General features: G+C 40.6%; 1 protein-coding gene across 1 annotated transcript in view; it reads right to left on the bottom strand.

Moving 5' to 3' along the window:
* Nucleotides 1–10,912, bottom strand: part of SDHAF3 (succinate dehydrogenase complex assembly factor 3) — a gene marked incomplete at both ends in the record, with an annotated part of 34,277 nt that extends 23,365 nt beyond the window's left edge. The window contains one exon of the mRNA XM_080611935.1: nucleotides 10,751–10,912. Within this exon, the coding sequence (XP_080468061.1) occupies nucleotides 10,751–10,912 (162 nt within the window). The remainder of the gene's footprint in view (nucleotides 1–10,750) is intronic.
* Between the last annotated feature and the right edge of the window lie 6,090 nt (nucleotides 10,913–17,002).

The following is a 17,002-nucleotide window of genomic DNA, read 5'->3' on the forward strand; positions in this document are numbered from 1 at the left end:
GCAGCCTTCTCTTCTCCAGGCTGAACAGCCACAACTTTTTCAGCCTATCTTCATAGGGAAGGTGCTCCAGTCCCCTGATCATCCTCGTGGCCCTCCTCTGGACTTGTTCCAACAGTTCCATGTCCTTTTTATGTTGAGGACACCAGAACTGCACACAATACTCCAAGTGAGGTCTCACGAGAGCAGAGTAGAGGCGCAGGATCACCTCCTTCGACCTGCTGGCCACACTCCTTTTGATGCAGCCCAGGATACGGTTGGCTTTCTGGGCTGCGAGTGCACAGCGAAGCCGGCTCGTGTTCATTTTCTCATTGATCAACACCCCCAAGTCCTTCTCTGCAGGGCTGCTCTAAATTTCTTCTCTGCCCAACCTGTAGCTGTGCCTGGGATTGCTCCGACCCAGGTGTAGGACCTTGCACTTGGCATGGTTAAATTTCATCAGGCTGGCATCGGCCCACCTCACAAGCATGTCTGGGTCCCTCTGGATGGCATTCCTTTCCTCCAGCGTATCAACCGAACCACACAGCTTGGTGTCATCGGCAAACTTGCTGAGGGCGCACTCAATCCCACCGTCCAGGTCACCGACAAAGATGTTGAACAAGAGCGGTCCCAACACAGATCCCTGAGGGACACCGCTTGTTACCAGTCTCCAGCTGGACATCGAACCATTGACCACAACTCTTTGTGTGCGGCCATCCAGCCAGTTCTTTATGCACCAAGTGGTCCACCCACCAAACTGATGTCTCTCCAAGTTAGAGACAAGGATGTCATGTGGGACGGTGTCAAAGGCTATGAACAGGTCCAGGTAGATGACATCAACTGCTCTGCCCCAGTCCATCAGTTCCGTAGCCCCATCATAGAAGGCCACCAAATTGGTCAGGCAGGATTTCCCCTTAGTGAAGCCATGCTGGCTGTCACCAACCACCTCCTTGTTTTTCATGTGCCTTAGCATGCCTTCCAGGAGAATCTGCTCCAAGAGTTTGCCAGGCACAGAGGTGAGACTGACTGGTCTGTAATTCCCCAGGTCACCCATTTTCCCCTTCTGGAAAATGGGGGTTATATTTCCCTTTTTCCAGTCGTGAGGAACTTCACCTGACTGCCATGATTTTTCAAATATGATGGCCAGTGGCTTAGCAACTTCATTTGCCAGCTCCTTCAGGACTCACAGATGGATTTCATCAGGTTTTTTTCTTTTTTTTTCTTTTTTTGGTTTGTGGTTTTGTTTGGTTGGTTTTTTTTTTTTCCCATCTACTTCTGGAAATGAACTTTAAAAACCTGCAAATTCAAACAATTTATCAGGCACCATGATTAAATATGTTTTCCAAATTGCATCTTTCAAAAAAATGCAGTTTGAAATTAGCAGCTCGGAGACACAGAAACAAAAATATTTCAGCAGAAATTTTCTGCTCAATGTATTCCCAGGAGTGAGCTACATAAACAGCAGGGTATCAGTTAGAAGATGTATGATTGTAGATACAGTCAGTTTCAGTGTTAAAACAGCCAAAGCTCTTGGCATCACAAAAGGCAGCTAGAACAACATGAAGATTGATAAACATACTACTAAACACAAGATTATGAAGTCAAAATCTCAGGTTCAGCTTCTTGCAAAAAAACCATACTAACTGACTTTAATATTATATTAACATTACAAAAAAGCCTTCATCCATTAATGCATCCAAACATATCAATGTGTCCTAAGTAGAGCTCCATATTCAGATGTGATACACACATTCGAGGCTTCAAAAATCTTCCAGTTTGCATAATGTTACTTGTGCAGACACCTCACATTATGCTGAAAGAACAAAAAAAAAAAGAAAACAAAGAAAAAAAAATCAATTCCAAAACAATTATTCAGATGTGCTCCAGATTCCATTTTAACTTGCAGAAAATATCAATTTTGTGTCTACACAGGACAGAAAAGCACATCTATACAGTGCATGCAATTACAGCACTCATAATATTATTGCAGTAATTACAAAATATGATACTTGACAGCACTTGGGGAAAGTTGGCAGTGTTTATAGTGTTCACAGTGGAAACGCACTGAAAACACAGGAAAACTACCACGCTTACAAAACACTACAACTTGACAATATTCACATAAGTACCAAACAAATGCTAGGAGAAACATGTCAATAAAATACAAACAAGCAGAAATCCTTATAAATTTGCAATTCCAATTCATACTCAGTTTGTCAGTTTGACCTGCTACGTTGTCTTAAAATACAACAAAGTTCAAAGGATTTGTGGATTAGTTACCTCAGTATTATATTCATCTGAATACATAACCTGGTATGATTCTCTAAACACTATTGTAAAATAATGTAAATAATAAAAAAGACAGTACTGTAAAATACTTTAAATAATAAAAAAGCTCCTGACAGAACATCAGAATGGGGGCAAAGCCACCAGAATACCCATTTCCTTTTTGTTTTGTGGCAGGGTTTTTTGAGTCTAAGATGAAATAGGAAATCTAACAAGATTCATATTTGCATGCATACAACTTAAAAGACAATTTTTTAAGATACCAGTTTTCCTTCTGTATCCTGTGCCAAGTTAAACTTTCTGAAATGCCTGTATAGGAACACAAAAACAGCAGAATCAGGCTAATTTGCAGCAAGTAAAATAAACGGCTCAGGTCAGAGTACTCAGGGATCTGAATGCACACTGCCCAAACAATGGATTCCTGATCATTACAGCTCTAACTTAAAAGAAGCTGGTGGCCCTAAGAATTATGTGCTATTATATAATTTATATATAAATTATATATATAAATTTATTTTTTATATATAATATATATTATATTATATATTTATATAATATATATAAATTTATATATAAATTATATAAATTATACATAATAAAGGCTTTTGATTTCCTAAGTATCAAACACATACACAAGTACTATGGTAAATTACCTAGCATGGTTATGAATATGCTGTCTCTCGTATTGCTTGGACAGAATTTTATATCACCACTAGATGGAAACCTGAATTACCTTTTAAACTGACAACTCTGTAAACGCTCCATTGCTGGTTCTCCTTCTACCATGTCTGATCATTCCCATTTTTTTATTTAGATTGAATCACACACTGGCTGTCACAAACCTCCATTCATTAGGAAAGTATCCATGAGCAGGCATACACATAACTTCTACAGTGTCTTCAGATCTCAGAGCATTAACATAAATCTGCCCTGCTCATTTCCTAAGCTAGTACTACTCAACGCAAGGAATAAACTCTTACGCATCAGAGATCTATCCCACTTCCACAGCAATATAAACTTCTCCATCTAAGTTATAACTAAGAAAAATTACTGTATTCTGCCAACAAATTTCAGCTGAGGTTTAACTGATGCCATATGTTAAATATCAAAGGCATTTTATATACTTTACAAATGCATGCAACAATCAAAAAATGTGATATTTATAAACCTATTTGCAAACCATGGACTCCTACGAAGTTCCACCACCTCAACGGAATTTACCACGCAGTGTAGTGTGACTTGAGGTGACTGGCACATGCAAGTGACTGACATTACGGTCTGATGTGACCCCAATGACTCAGACATTATTTCCTGCTGTGTCAAATCAGCTGTAAATAAAAACTCCAACTGGCAGACAGGCACAGCTATCAGGACAGCCATCTGACTGGCTACATGCAATGGTAGTTACGTTAATAAAGAGATAATTGTCATTGCAACATGACAGAAGCATTAAGAGTACTGATGCCACAACTTACAAAGTTTTGAATTTGGAAAATACAGTAAAGGTCTAATGAAAAATCCTACATTTGCCTTTAAGTCTCACTTCCCATCAACCCCAGATCACATCATTTTTTAAATCTGAAAAAAAAAAAAAGGAAACCAATGCAGTCTATTTACAGACAACAAAGTTAAACAAGAAAAGTTAATCAGATGCTATCCCACACCAGTAGGTACACCAAGAAATTACTGGCCTTAGCAGTGGGCAGATGAATCTCTGAGAACAATGCTCTCCAGATGAGAAGCACCAAATGTCCCTTCCTGTGATAGGCATGCACCACACACAAGTTAGTGGGAATCTACCAGGCTGCCCCAAGCCTTTACACATGAGAAGGCTCACAGGCTGCCTTTATTATCCACAGAAGAGGAGCAGACACCAGCTCCTTCTCTAGATCCAAAATGGAAGGAGCACTGAAAGGATGGAAGTGATACCATAATATGAAAAGGATGTTATTACCATGAAACTTTGCTATAGGGATCCACGTGGTCAACCTTTGCCTTTATTTTTTTGGTCAAAGGGACAATTGCACATGAACGCTGGCTCAGGAAACTCACTGAATCATAAGTACACCAAACTGCAATCTTACACAGGTAGACTTCAAACCTTACAGCAAAGAAGGCCACCATGAACACCAGGTCAGAGCAGCAGGCTGATTTCCTGCGGCTGGTCATACCCAAAACTCACATGTTCTTCAATTTATCACCCACAACTCCACATTTCTCAGAGAAGTGAGAAACTCTTTCCTGCCTTTTGAGAAGTATCAAAAGAAAATAGAGGGAACTGTCTCCAATTTAGTTCTTACAAATTAATACCCAGTGAACACCCTAAATGGGGTTAAATACGTAAGTCTCAGCAGGAATTTACTCTTAATAAGAAGGTTTTCATCCAGATAGCCATAAAAATCACTAAAAGCAAATTCCAGTGTATCCGGTAATGTTCCAGTGACATAGTACTCTTAAATCCTATTTCACAACTTTTATTAAAGTCATAAAATGGCAAAAACCTTAAAGTCGTATTTCGCTTCCAAAAAAATGTATTTCTTTGTCAGGTAAAGAAAAGATCACTTATATAATGCACCTCACTGAAACTGAGAGCAGAATACAGAAAATCAGCAGCAGGTTTAGACTTATGCAACCTATATGTTTGCTGAAAGACACTACAAAGGGCAACCCACACGTCCCATTCCTATCCCAATCTGACTCCAGCACTGGCCACAGCTTCCTCTTCTACCCCTCCAACTTTCTTTGGCTATTTGCTCTTCAAATTCTCCTTTCAACATCTTGATGTATTTATCAGTGCCAGTAGCTCAAAAACAAATTAATAAGGGGAGGAAAGACCTTAGTAGCCCAAAGAATTAAGAAGCAAAAAAAATCTGTTAAGAGTAGCCACTCACAAGCAGAAAAAGATGTATCAGAACAACTGTCCTGGGAAATAATAAGGCCATCCCACAATCACCCTAGCAAACTATATACTACAAGCAACATAGGCAATGGAAAACAGATTTGATGAATGACAATTATTTGCATCTTATCAAATAACATACTGAATAAAAAAATCAGCCATTCTTGAAAGGCTACATGATCAGGTTCTCAGATAGATATAATTCCACCTTAATTTTACCAATATAATGCCCAGATTTTTTACCAGGAATGAAAAAAAGTCACCTTTCTTCCCAGTACACAACAGCAGATGCCAGCTCCCAAATCAGCCTCTGTTCATTTGAAAGCTTATAAAAAGGCTTTCAGAGTCAAGAGTGGCAAAAGCATTTCAAAAGCAATTTATTCAATCTATTAGGTATGAGAAAATTTCATGTAATTCTGCAGAATGATTCTGTTAATGTCAAGATACTCCAGACCTTCCCATCTACAGGGTCAGACTTTTTAAACAAGCTAAGTATGAACTATTCATTTTCAAAATTAAAAGAATTACCTTAAATGATAGAAAACAAATTACTGCTGAAATTACATAGCTGCATATTCTACATTGTATCATTTGTAACTTGGAATAAAGTAATCAATATCATCTTAGTATTACCTATTCTTAAGTAAGTATTCTCATTAGCTACCATAAGATTTAGAAGAACTACTTCATCATATCTGTCAACATTAATTCAATAGCATTCCAATAATCACTATCAGCTATCAACTATCTAACTGTATCAGCCATCTCCTGTAAATGAGTACCAATTATTTTAATTAAAATATTAAATATTTACAAAATAGATTCAAATTAAGTTTATAAACTATTAATATATGTTCCTTTCTATCTGAACAACCATAATTCCTGAACAACAAAGCTTGCTTTCCTTGTACTACTCTTTAACACTTCCCAGAGGATATCAACACACAAACCATCAATCCAACACTAATTATAGGAAAAACACTTAAGTTTACATTGCTCTACTTTTACATAAATGTACATGTACATGAAAATCATTTCTATCAGTCTTACTCACTAAAGAAGTCTTCCAAGAATATTCAAAGGATAGTTTCCTCATTTTATCAACATAAACAGGTCAGTTTAGGTTTCCCATAAAACAACACTGCCCATCTCTACAGCTGGGTTCTAACACTAAACCACTCAATTCCACTGCACGGCAAACAAGGCGATCCCTTCTCAACTCCTCTATGTGAAAACAATACCAATCATTCACATATTAAGACAATATCATTTAGGAGCCTTTTTACCTCTCTTCCTCTCACTTATTTTTAAAGTTAATCTTAGAAATCTCCCTTTAATGTTCCATCTGTAAGAAGGACTGTAAGAATATTCAAAATGCCTGTGCCCCTGTCTGAGAAACAGGCTGAGTACTCAGGTCCTGCACTGAGATTCAGGTTCTTCCCAAAAGCCACAGAACAGAATCTAGTATTAAGGAACTGCAAACAGAATCTAGTATTAAGGAACTGCAGCAATATGAGAAGCTACAGTTGCTTGAATGCCCTATGAGATTAAGATTTCTTTAACAGCTCATTTTAAAGCTTTTAATAGTAAAATCCTACAGGTTTTTCATCATGTATCACAAGAAATAAAGGGAGTTTGCTCAGCTTGTTTTCTCTGCTAAACAACAAATGCAGTTGCCTTGAATTATTTAAATACCAAGGCAGGGAGGAGGGAATCATAATCGCACAGCCATAATGTGATAAAAATGCCAGGCCTATTAACCAAAAAATTAGCAAATATGAATCAAACTGGAGAACAAAAAAAGCATACCACAGACTATGAACTAGTATATTCAAGCACACAAAGAAGGTCTGACTATCCAATAAAAGCCTGAAGAGTTTTAACAAAAATAAGTAGTTTCATGTCAAATTAAGTCATCCTTGGAAATTTTCATTCAAAAAGCATATGGGATGGCTTATTAAGATTATACTTCATACTGAGGTCCTTATAAAAAGTCAAGAAACACTGATGTAATCATCATATCATCATAATCTTTACCCTCTGGTGAATATACAGTAAGATATACTATTTTAACATATATTTCTGAATACTATTTTTCTGTAACATGAGACATCACGCCAATCTGTACTAGACAACTTGCATGCAACAGAAGACATGAGGAAATAACCCTTCCAGATGGAAGTTGAGTATGGCCAACATTAAAGCACATACCGTAAGGTATGCGCGTAACTTAATGAACAAGCAAATAGGGAAGAAAAGTGCTTGACATGCAACATACCAAAATACTGTTAACAGAGCTGTAACTGTACATTTAACTCCTCCCCCTAAGGGAAATAAATATAAACACTATTTTGTATTAATGCTGAAGTGATTTGTTTGGTTTGCTTGGTTTGTTGGTTTGGGGTTTTTTTGTTTAATGTTTGCTTTTGTGTTTGTTTCTTTTTAATCAAAATAGATACAGAGGCAAGAAGTACAGTTACTGTTCATGTATGTGAAGTAGCCTATTGCACCTGAACAACTGGGTGCTTTGTGGGCACACTGATGTGTTCTGCACGAAACGTTCCATTGCCTCCTGCCTATTTCTGATTAAAAAAGTGTCCTGCTGCCCAGGAAGGGTGCAAAGAGGACTCCAAATAGATCATCTTTCTCTGTTACCTAATGTGTCAGTGACAACAGATAATGGTCCGTGGTGAAACACACAAAATAGAAAAAGTAGTTTGGCACGGGTTGTGGGAACATAACCTTGAAAATACGGGAGTTAACACCGCTGTTTGCAAAAGGGAGTCCTATACCAGTAAACCTCTGTTCACATGCTGGCCACGTGTGCACTGATGTTGCAACTGGTAATTTTCCACTCCAACCCAAGGGGGGATATAAGGACCTGTGCAGTGACAGACGGGTGAGAAGACCAGATGCGCATCTTGATTCGAGCGACGCCCTGACGATGCACTGCCTACCATTCCTCCGACTGGGCAACATGTTCCATCTCCTTCTCCTGCTCGGCAGTATCCCATGCAACCAGGGGTTGGTATGTATGTAACCTGCTTCACATTAAAATACATATATTTGCTTTGCACTAATAATAAATAGACTAGAACATTTGATTGTTTACATTGTGTTTGGTGTCCAGTCTTTGTACACGCGAATCCTACAAGCCTGGAACACCTAATCAAAGTTGCCTACAGTCCACTTTCCTCAGTCATCTAGTCCAAGTTTTCAAGAGGTTGGAAACCACAGCACAGCTTAAGATGCAGCATGAGTCCTACAGGCCAAAAATGTGGAAGTCCAATTTAAATTCCACCCTGATTATTCGGGGGAGGAAAAAAAAAATCCCAGAACAAAACAAAAATTAAAGATGAGAAGAGCCACATCAACTACATGCTAATACCCAGTATCTCCCAGCATCTTGTTAGAAGACAGACATATTTGCAAAGTTCTTTATATGCACGCACTCAAAACAGTTATTAGTTTCCCTCATAGCTAGCAGCACTAAACATCAGGTTTCAAAATATTACTTCTGTTCCTTGTAGTCTAATCTTTTCCCAGTTTTCCCTATAATCTACATTTACAACATTTTAAAACTGAGAAACATTTTCACTACTTGTTTACTTCACAGAAATGGCTAAAGATATTTCAATCTAAACATTTTCTTTTCTAAAACTATTTTAACAGAGATTTTAGCACTGAAAACAATAACCTGCAACTTGTCTTTTTAGATGTTAAAATTGGAAGCAGTGATGTGGAAACTTCTTGGCGATATCAAGTAAACAGCAATTGAGAATTACAATACCATTAGGTACATCTGAGAGACAGATACAGATTTTCCCGACCTAGGGATCTATTAATTGGCAAGAGGCAATTAAAGTACACCTATTCCTTTCCTATGAAAGGAATATCAGGCAGTGTTGTTCTTGCTGGCCTCTGATGCCCCAGCACCAGAGAGCTGCTTTACCCCCAAGATTCCAGCTACAGCAGGCAGAAGGCATGTGTCAGATTTCCACACACCACCCTTCTGCTGGCAAAGCGGGAGGCACTGCACACTACCTGTGCTAACCAGCCTCCAAGACTGAACAGCATACAATTTTCTTCCACAGAAAACTACCAAAACAGCAGTTCAATGAACACAAAAATCAATGGAAAGCTTGCCTGTAGATCAGTCTCTTGCAGTTGTTTTCATGTTCTAATTTGACTTTTTCCTCTGTGAAGCATCGCTAACATTTGCCTATGGATTTTGGGGAGTCTATTAATATGGTGGCATGTGATGGAATCAGGCATGCAGGGAAACCACCTCAGTAATCTCTTTGCTCTGCTATTTGTGAAACTCCTTACATCTTTATCACTTGCAAATGATCTCCTTTTCTGTCTTGGTGAAACTGGGCACTGAATTCAAGGGGGCAAAGCGGCACAGGGTAAGCAGAGAAGCAATGTTCACATGAGACTTGCTACCTTAGGAAACACTCCAAAAAAAATGTCACTCAAAAATGAAATTTAAGTTCATAGGATGGTCTGGGTTGGAAGTGACCTCAAAGCTCATCCAGTTCCAACCCCCTGCCAAGGGCAGGGAGACTTTCCACTACACCAGGTTGCTCAAAGCCCTGTCCAACCTGGCGTTGAATACTGCCAGGGATGGGGCAGCCACAACTTCCTTGGGCAACCTGTGCCAGTGTCCCACCACCATCACAGTGAATAATTTCTTCCTAGTGTCTGACCTAACTCTCCCTTCTTTCAGTTTAAAACCATTCCTACTTGTCCTGTCACTACAAGCCCTTGTAAAAAGTCCCCCTCCGGATTTATTTTAGGCCGCTTTAGGTACTGGAAGGCCATTATAAGGTCTCCCTGGAGCCTTCTCTTCCCTAGGCTGAACCAGCCCAGCCCTCTCAGCTCATGGGGAAGCTATTTACACCTATGTATTTAGCTAGTTATAATTATGCAATTAGCTATGCATGTAGTTATAAATATATACATTTATATAATGTATTATTATAAATTATACAGATAATTGTGCATCTATTTTTATATATGTATATATAGCTAATTATGTAACTTGCCATTCTGCTATATATACTTGTGTATAACTGTATACACAAGTATATAATCGCACATAGACAGGACCAAGGATATATGAACCATAAAAGATAGCCTGCCCAGACATGAAGAATTACAGGGAATTTTGTAACTCTAACACATTTACCCTTCAGAGAAGCGTGCTAGAAGGCGGCACCCCAAGCACTCAAACCAGCTGTCCACACCTCAGTGGCCACAAGCAGCGAAGAAACGAACAGGCATTTCCTATCTCCCTTTCTATGACACATGTCCTTAAACAAAGCCAAGTCCGGGAGCTGCTGCCGCTGCTGCCAACAGGTAACAGCAGGTCCGACTAGAGGCCGGCTTGCGAGTCCCGCTGAGTGGGGCAAGGGCCTGGGCCTTGCGCGGGCCACCCCGGCGCTCCCGGCCGGGGGAGGGCACAGACAAGCGGCGACTGCCCGGCACCCGTCGGCAGCGAGGGCCGGGCTCGGAGCCACCCCACGTGCCCACGGCTCGGGAGGCGAACCCGGTGAGAGGGAGCCCCGGGGGGCGGCGGGCACTTGCCTCCCATTCCCGCAGGAAGCGCTGGGCCTCGGCAGGTCCCGCCGCCTTGTGCTTCCTGAACTCCTCCTTCACGTAGCGGTCCCCCAGGGCCCGCAAGGCCGCCGGCAGCGCCCGGTGAAGCAGCAGAATCCGCCGGTAGAGACACCGAGCACCGCCCGCCATGGCGACGGCGGAGCGGGTCCCGGCGGAGTCCTGAGGCGGCCGCACCGGGGGCGGGGCGAGGGGGCCGAGCTCCAGGCAAGGCAGGCTCCGGGCAGGGCAGGGCCGGGCAGGGCAGGGCCGGGCCGGGCCGGGCCGAGACGAGACGAGACGAGACGAGACGAGACCCCCCCCGAGTTGGGCCCGGGAAGGCCGGGCTGAGCTGGGAGTCTTGTAGCGGGGGAAGAGATGTCCTGCTTGCCGGCTTCAGTGACTGCGGAGTGCAAGCGCGTCTTGGAACTAAAGCTCTGCTTTATATCAATGAACCATAGAATACCAGGTTGGAAGGATGCTCAAGGATCATCTAGTCCAGCCTTTCAATCCCATGTATTTCAATTCCAAATTAATGGAATTAAATTAGTGCATAGAATCACAGAATAGTTAGGATTGGAAAGGACCTTAAGATCATTTAGTTCCAGCCCCCCCTGCCATGGGCAGGGGCACCTTGCACTAAACCAAGACTCCATCGAACTTGACCTTGAACACTGCCAGGGATGGAGCGTGCGTGTACACATGCATTTTAAAAATCAGATTCTTTCATTAATGCAGTGAGAAGATGATCTGCTGGATGTTAATAAATTTAAAAGTGAAACCAGATAAATTTAAAAATAATAAAAAAAGTAGAACAAACAAACTTGGAGTCTGCTGAAAATTCATCTGCACCATGTTCATCTGTGCAGTCTTTAAAAGGTTACCAAGAAATTCACTTGCAAATATTACTTTTAAAATAGGTAGAGGGTGAACAAGCAATTTACATTGTTTCAAAAGATGCGTGCAGATGGCAGGGGTCACGATAAAAAATTAAAACCCAGTTAATTCTGTTAAACTCTGTTTTCACCACCAGAGGAACAAACTGCACTTTGTACCTGGGCAGAATTTGACACAAATTAATTAGTCCCTAAAACCAACCTTAGATGTAATTTACCTGCACTTTTAAGCATGGGTGGCAGATGAGAGGGGAGGTATTAAGAGATTTCATTGCCTCTCTGCAGCTGTCCAGGACTTTGTGCCACCTCAGAGTTATCACCAAGCTCCACTTTGTTACCTTCCCAGTACCTTTGTTACATCTACAGCCTGACCTCCAGCTCCCCAGTTTTCCATGAAGTTTTTTCAGCTGCTTAACATCACATCCAACCCACCCACATGGAAAAATCTTCAAATGTCAACAGTTGTGGGTATTTTGGTAAAAGCAGAGTCTGAAGATCAGGCGGTGGCAGCAGCGACGAAAGCCCTGCCTCATCACGGGTGCCTGTTAGGCTCCTTCCAGCCAATCAAATCGCTGATGCTTCGAAACAAAAAGGAAACATTTCCATGGGCCCAGGGAGCATTAAGCTTTGTCAGAATACTCAGAAATGCCATAAAAATGCGCTGCCTCATCAAAAGCCCAAGTCGTTATTTGTGAGCAACAGATGAAAGAGCAAACTGCAAACTATTTCGCTCACCACTGTTTCTTGATGTTTATTTATTCTCCTAAGTACTTTGGTGATGGAAAACTGAAGTTCCCAGTAACACAAATGTTAAAACTGTTGTAGTTTCACTTTTTTCTCAGTCTCAGTTTCCAGTTCTCTTTGTGCCTGTGATGCTCTCAACAGATGGGCCCTGCCAGGAGAGGCCTGAGCCTCAAGTTGTTTGGTCTTGCTATATTTTCAAAACTGTTTTCTACAGATATTTCTCTAAGGAAGGATTTCTTGACTTAATGCATTTTGTCTACCCCTGTGCCCTTCAGTATGTTCAGATTTTTTAAAGACTGAGGTTAAAAACCTCATTTGCTTTATCAGTTTTTGCATTCATTTGCAGAATTTATTTAATATTTTCTATAATTACCACCATACTTATGTTGCACGTTTATAGCTCTCTCCTTGCTACATCCAGCCTGCATGGTTTTTTAGAAGTCCTTTTCCTTTAGTGGCCTGCTTAAGTCCTCTACTGGGTGATTGCTCTGTGGATCAAATACTGATCACGATGCATCAGCCAGATCTGTGATCTTTGACAATTTTTACACCTTGTCTTTCCATCCACAGAGACCAAAACCTATTTTGCCCATCCTCAGGGGCAAATGGCTCCTGCCCAGCAGAAGAGAATGATTCTTGCAGTATCTGTGCATCACTGGGTTGCTTCAGCCTTCACTAGGCACTGACAGAGGAGCAAAATAAACTCATGGAGCAGAACATAGAGCTCTAAGATCAGCAAGCAGCTTGGTAACAGACTAAGTTGTCAGCCTTTGCCCATTAATTGTTTTTATATCCCAAAGTCCTCGAAGGGCTCTGCACTGTCAGGGAATGTGTAGAGGCTGCAGAGGTAGTTGAATGCCATATCCCTTGTGTATGGGCACATCAGAACTTGTTAAGGTATGATATTAGAGGTATTATTTCCTTACAATGACCTCTCAATCATCAGGACTGAAAATATCTATGCCACAGCTGGAGTCCAGACACAATTTTAGCTAACATGCATGAGAGCAACTCCTCCGCTTGCCTCTTGCAGACACCTGCCTATGCTTCCAGGCAACACTGCTGTGCAAGGCACTGGGGCATCTGTGCTGCCGACCCCAGTGTTCCATGGCCTCCCAGCACTTCTTAGCTTGCACCAAAGAAAGAGGCACCTCAGGAGAGGGATTCATCCCACCCTTTTTGGTCACATAGAGGCAGTTAATACTTTCTTCTTTTCAGCTGTCAATAGAAGGATGTGGTGGGGTATATGTGATTTAGATACCACACAAAGGATATTTCTGTATCCAACTGGGCTTTTGAGCACTGGCTCAGTGTTAGTTATGCTAAAATCAGAGTTGATCCTACAAAGAGACCAGAGTATCTCTGTGCCATACTCCGTAGTGCCTTTGGGTCTGGGGAAGGCAGCATCAGCTTTGCCATAGGGCAGCATGAAGGCAGACAGTGGCTGAGCCAATGTACTAAATCTTTATTTATGTGGCTAGGACTCTGTGACTAACATCTCAGCCTTTCCCCAAGAATACACAAGAGATCTGTGGTAAATCATAGAGGCAAAGTGCTCTAGTTGCTTAGCCATCTTTCTGAGATCGGAGCAAAACAGATTTTGACCCTGTGGATCTCCCAGAGTGGCCATGTGCGTTGCTACAGTCCTAACTCCAAATGTAGAAAGACTGAAGGAGCATTTCCATGTTTATTTTTTTCTGTTATCAGTAATGTGTTGACTAAAGAAGATGAAGCTGAAGTATTTATTGAGCTGTTATAATTGCTGTAATTTTAAAAATTATCAAGAGCATCCTGAGAGGAGTTCTTTTTGTGAATCAAAATAAATTATTAAATATAGAATGCAATGACATTCCTTTCCAGAACTGCTGATAGTCGTGACAAAGCTAAATTGTATTGTCATCTGGAAAAAAACAGAATAATCTTCAATCTTCTTCCTTAAACTGTAGATAAATGTTATAGTCTAATTTCCTGCTATTAAAGAAAAAAAAAGAAAAAAAAAAAAAACCATATATATTCCTGTGTCTTTTCCTATTTTTGCATTTTGCAGATAACAACAAAATTGCATCTCTTACTTCAGAACTATGAAATTTTTAATAAACTCTCTAAATATTAAATGGATTCAAGACAGTTCCTTTTTGCATACTATTCCAGACCAAGCAGACTCTTCTGATTCAGAAGCCAAGCCAGAGATCTGTTATGACAGCACGAATTGCTGCTAAATATTCTGCGGCATCTTCCAGTGCCTCATAAACTGAAAAGACACGGAATTTTCCCTTCTTTGTGGGAAAGAACTGCAAAATGAATAGTTTCACGGATAACTTAGGAAAAGCTCTGGGTAATTGGGGGGTGCTTCTGCCTGTGTCGAAAGTGAAGCAGAGCTCTGTCCTTGATTCAACAGGAGCAAAATGAGTCCTGGCATGGGACAGTCTGCTTCAAAACTCACCAAAGAGTTGGACATGCAAACTATTATACATGGATGCTCTTAAAAAATGAACCAGCTCTTTCCGCAAGGCCTGGGGAAACACAAGCTGATGAAGATACCAAAAAAAGACAGCTGTCAGTGCCTGGCCCAGATGAAATTGGCATTCTTCACACGGGCTGTGCCTGGTGTGCCCCAGGCTGGGCAGCAGGGTACATAGAGCAGGACAGATGGTTTTCATTCAAAAGCTCCATTTCAGTGAGGGAAAAAAGATGCTATAATAAATGCTATTTGGTGTAACTCATCTGAATGGTTTCGGGCTCTCATGTGTGCATCTCATAATAGTATGAAACCAAATAACAGTACTTTTTATGAAATAAATAAATAAAATACATGATGATTTTGGAAGGGAGAGACAGCCAGCTGCTCCTGAACTTCAATCAATTGCATGCTTGGCGTGTTGATAGCTTTTGGACATTAAAAGGAAGTTCTGCTTTGGTTCAGCTTTTGCTTGAGCTGCTCATTCATTGCAGGATTTCTTGTTCTTTCATCTGAAGCGTATGATCTGTATCATCCAAAACACATTTTTTTGACAATCAGAAGAAGCAATTCCTGAGGAAGTTCTGCTTGCCTCCTGCAGACTTGAAAGATGACACATGCATTGGAACTCTTTAGGGAATTTATCTGCCAAACTCTGTCGAGTTTCTGCTTGAACATGTGTGAGCAGAGCTTTGCAACAAGCCAAATGTAGGCAGCTTCCCACCAGGCTCATACATGGACCCTTCTGCTCTGCAACTCTCCTCTCCTTAGTCCATTGCCAGATTTCAAGGCAGAGAGGCACCAGCACTTCTCAGGTGATTGTGAAAGAAAGACAGCTGTAAAGAACCTGTGAGGGTTTTCTCTAATCTCATTTTCAGAAACATCTGCTATTCAGCTGAAACATTCTAAGTCCAACTCTGTGAACTGATGCAAAATTAGAATGTTGGGTAGAATGATTAAAGAACATCAAAACTCAATGGCAAGATATTTCTAGGGGAAAAATCCTACACCTTCATTTATAGGCAGTGGTGCCAAATCAGACTGAGGTGAAAATGTTTTCATCCTTAAGCTATATTGGTTTCAACAATCAAAGAAAACACCCAAAAAATGGCCTATGTTACAAAACGATCTTTCTGCTTCTACCAATTCAAACAGAAATTGAAAATGACAATATTATGATCATTGTGTATCTTCTCCTTTATGAACAATCTTTTTGACAAATCACTATTAATCCACTTGGTTACTCTGCCACATATGCTGTTCTGTTCAACCACATTAACATTCTATAAAAGTTGCAATTTCTCCTATTAACTCATATAAATACAGTTTGAAAGATCATGTTTCGTTATTTCAAATATAGTATAAAGTGTGTACCATTCATGGGTAGAGCTTTGTTTTGCTGGTCTACTTAGTAAGTCATTGTAAAACGTAAAGCTACGCAAAGACACTTCTGCAAATCCATTAAAATTGCTTCCAGAAGAAGACAAAAAGTGCACATAAATTGTTATGCTGATGATTGTAACAGAGGGCAGAAACAGAAAAAGGGAGAAGGTGGCCAAACTAAATAAATGAATATTTTGAAAAGCTGCAGAAAAGACCATATGTGTGCAAATGCAAAACCATTCACCAGCCTTGGAGCATCAGGAGGGGAGCAGAAGTGAGCCCTTTCTGAAAATCAGTGTCCATGGATCCTGGGAGTTCCAGATGACATGCTGTCAGGCCCTGAAGTCTGAACTCAGGGAATAAAACTAGCTAGGCTACATCACTTTTAAGCTTTTATCCCAGCTTCACTCTAACCCAAGGGGAATTTAAAACACAACATAAACATGTGCTTAAATGAAGTTAGAAGAAAGCTTGTTGTCCTGTCTCCTGTTTTAATTAAATATGTTTTGTATGAAAAGCATAGCTTACAAATGCAAGCTATGTGGTTTCTCTGGCAGCATGGCAGCTCTAAATAAACACACTATAGTATTATTTTGTTTGCTTTCTTCCTTAATTAAGTTTTAAAAGTTTCCTCAACTCTCTGTGTGGCTGCTTCAGTTTTGGCAGCAGTACTGTGCCAAAGGGGACTGGGAAGAAGATTATGCTTTCTCTTTTTCTTCCATCAACTGAGCAGACCAATCACAGATGGACTGGAAATCCCTT

The sequence above is a fragment of the Psittacula echo genome (genome assembly GCF_963264785.1).
Source record: "Psittacula echo genome assembly, chromosome: 2".
Lineage (NCBI taxonomy): Eukaryota > Metazoa > Chordata > Aves > Psittaciformes > Psittacidae > Psittacula > Psittacula echo.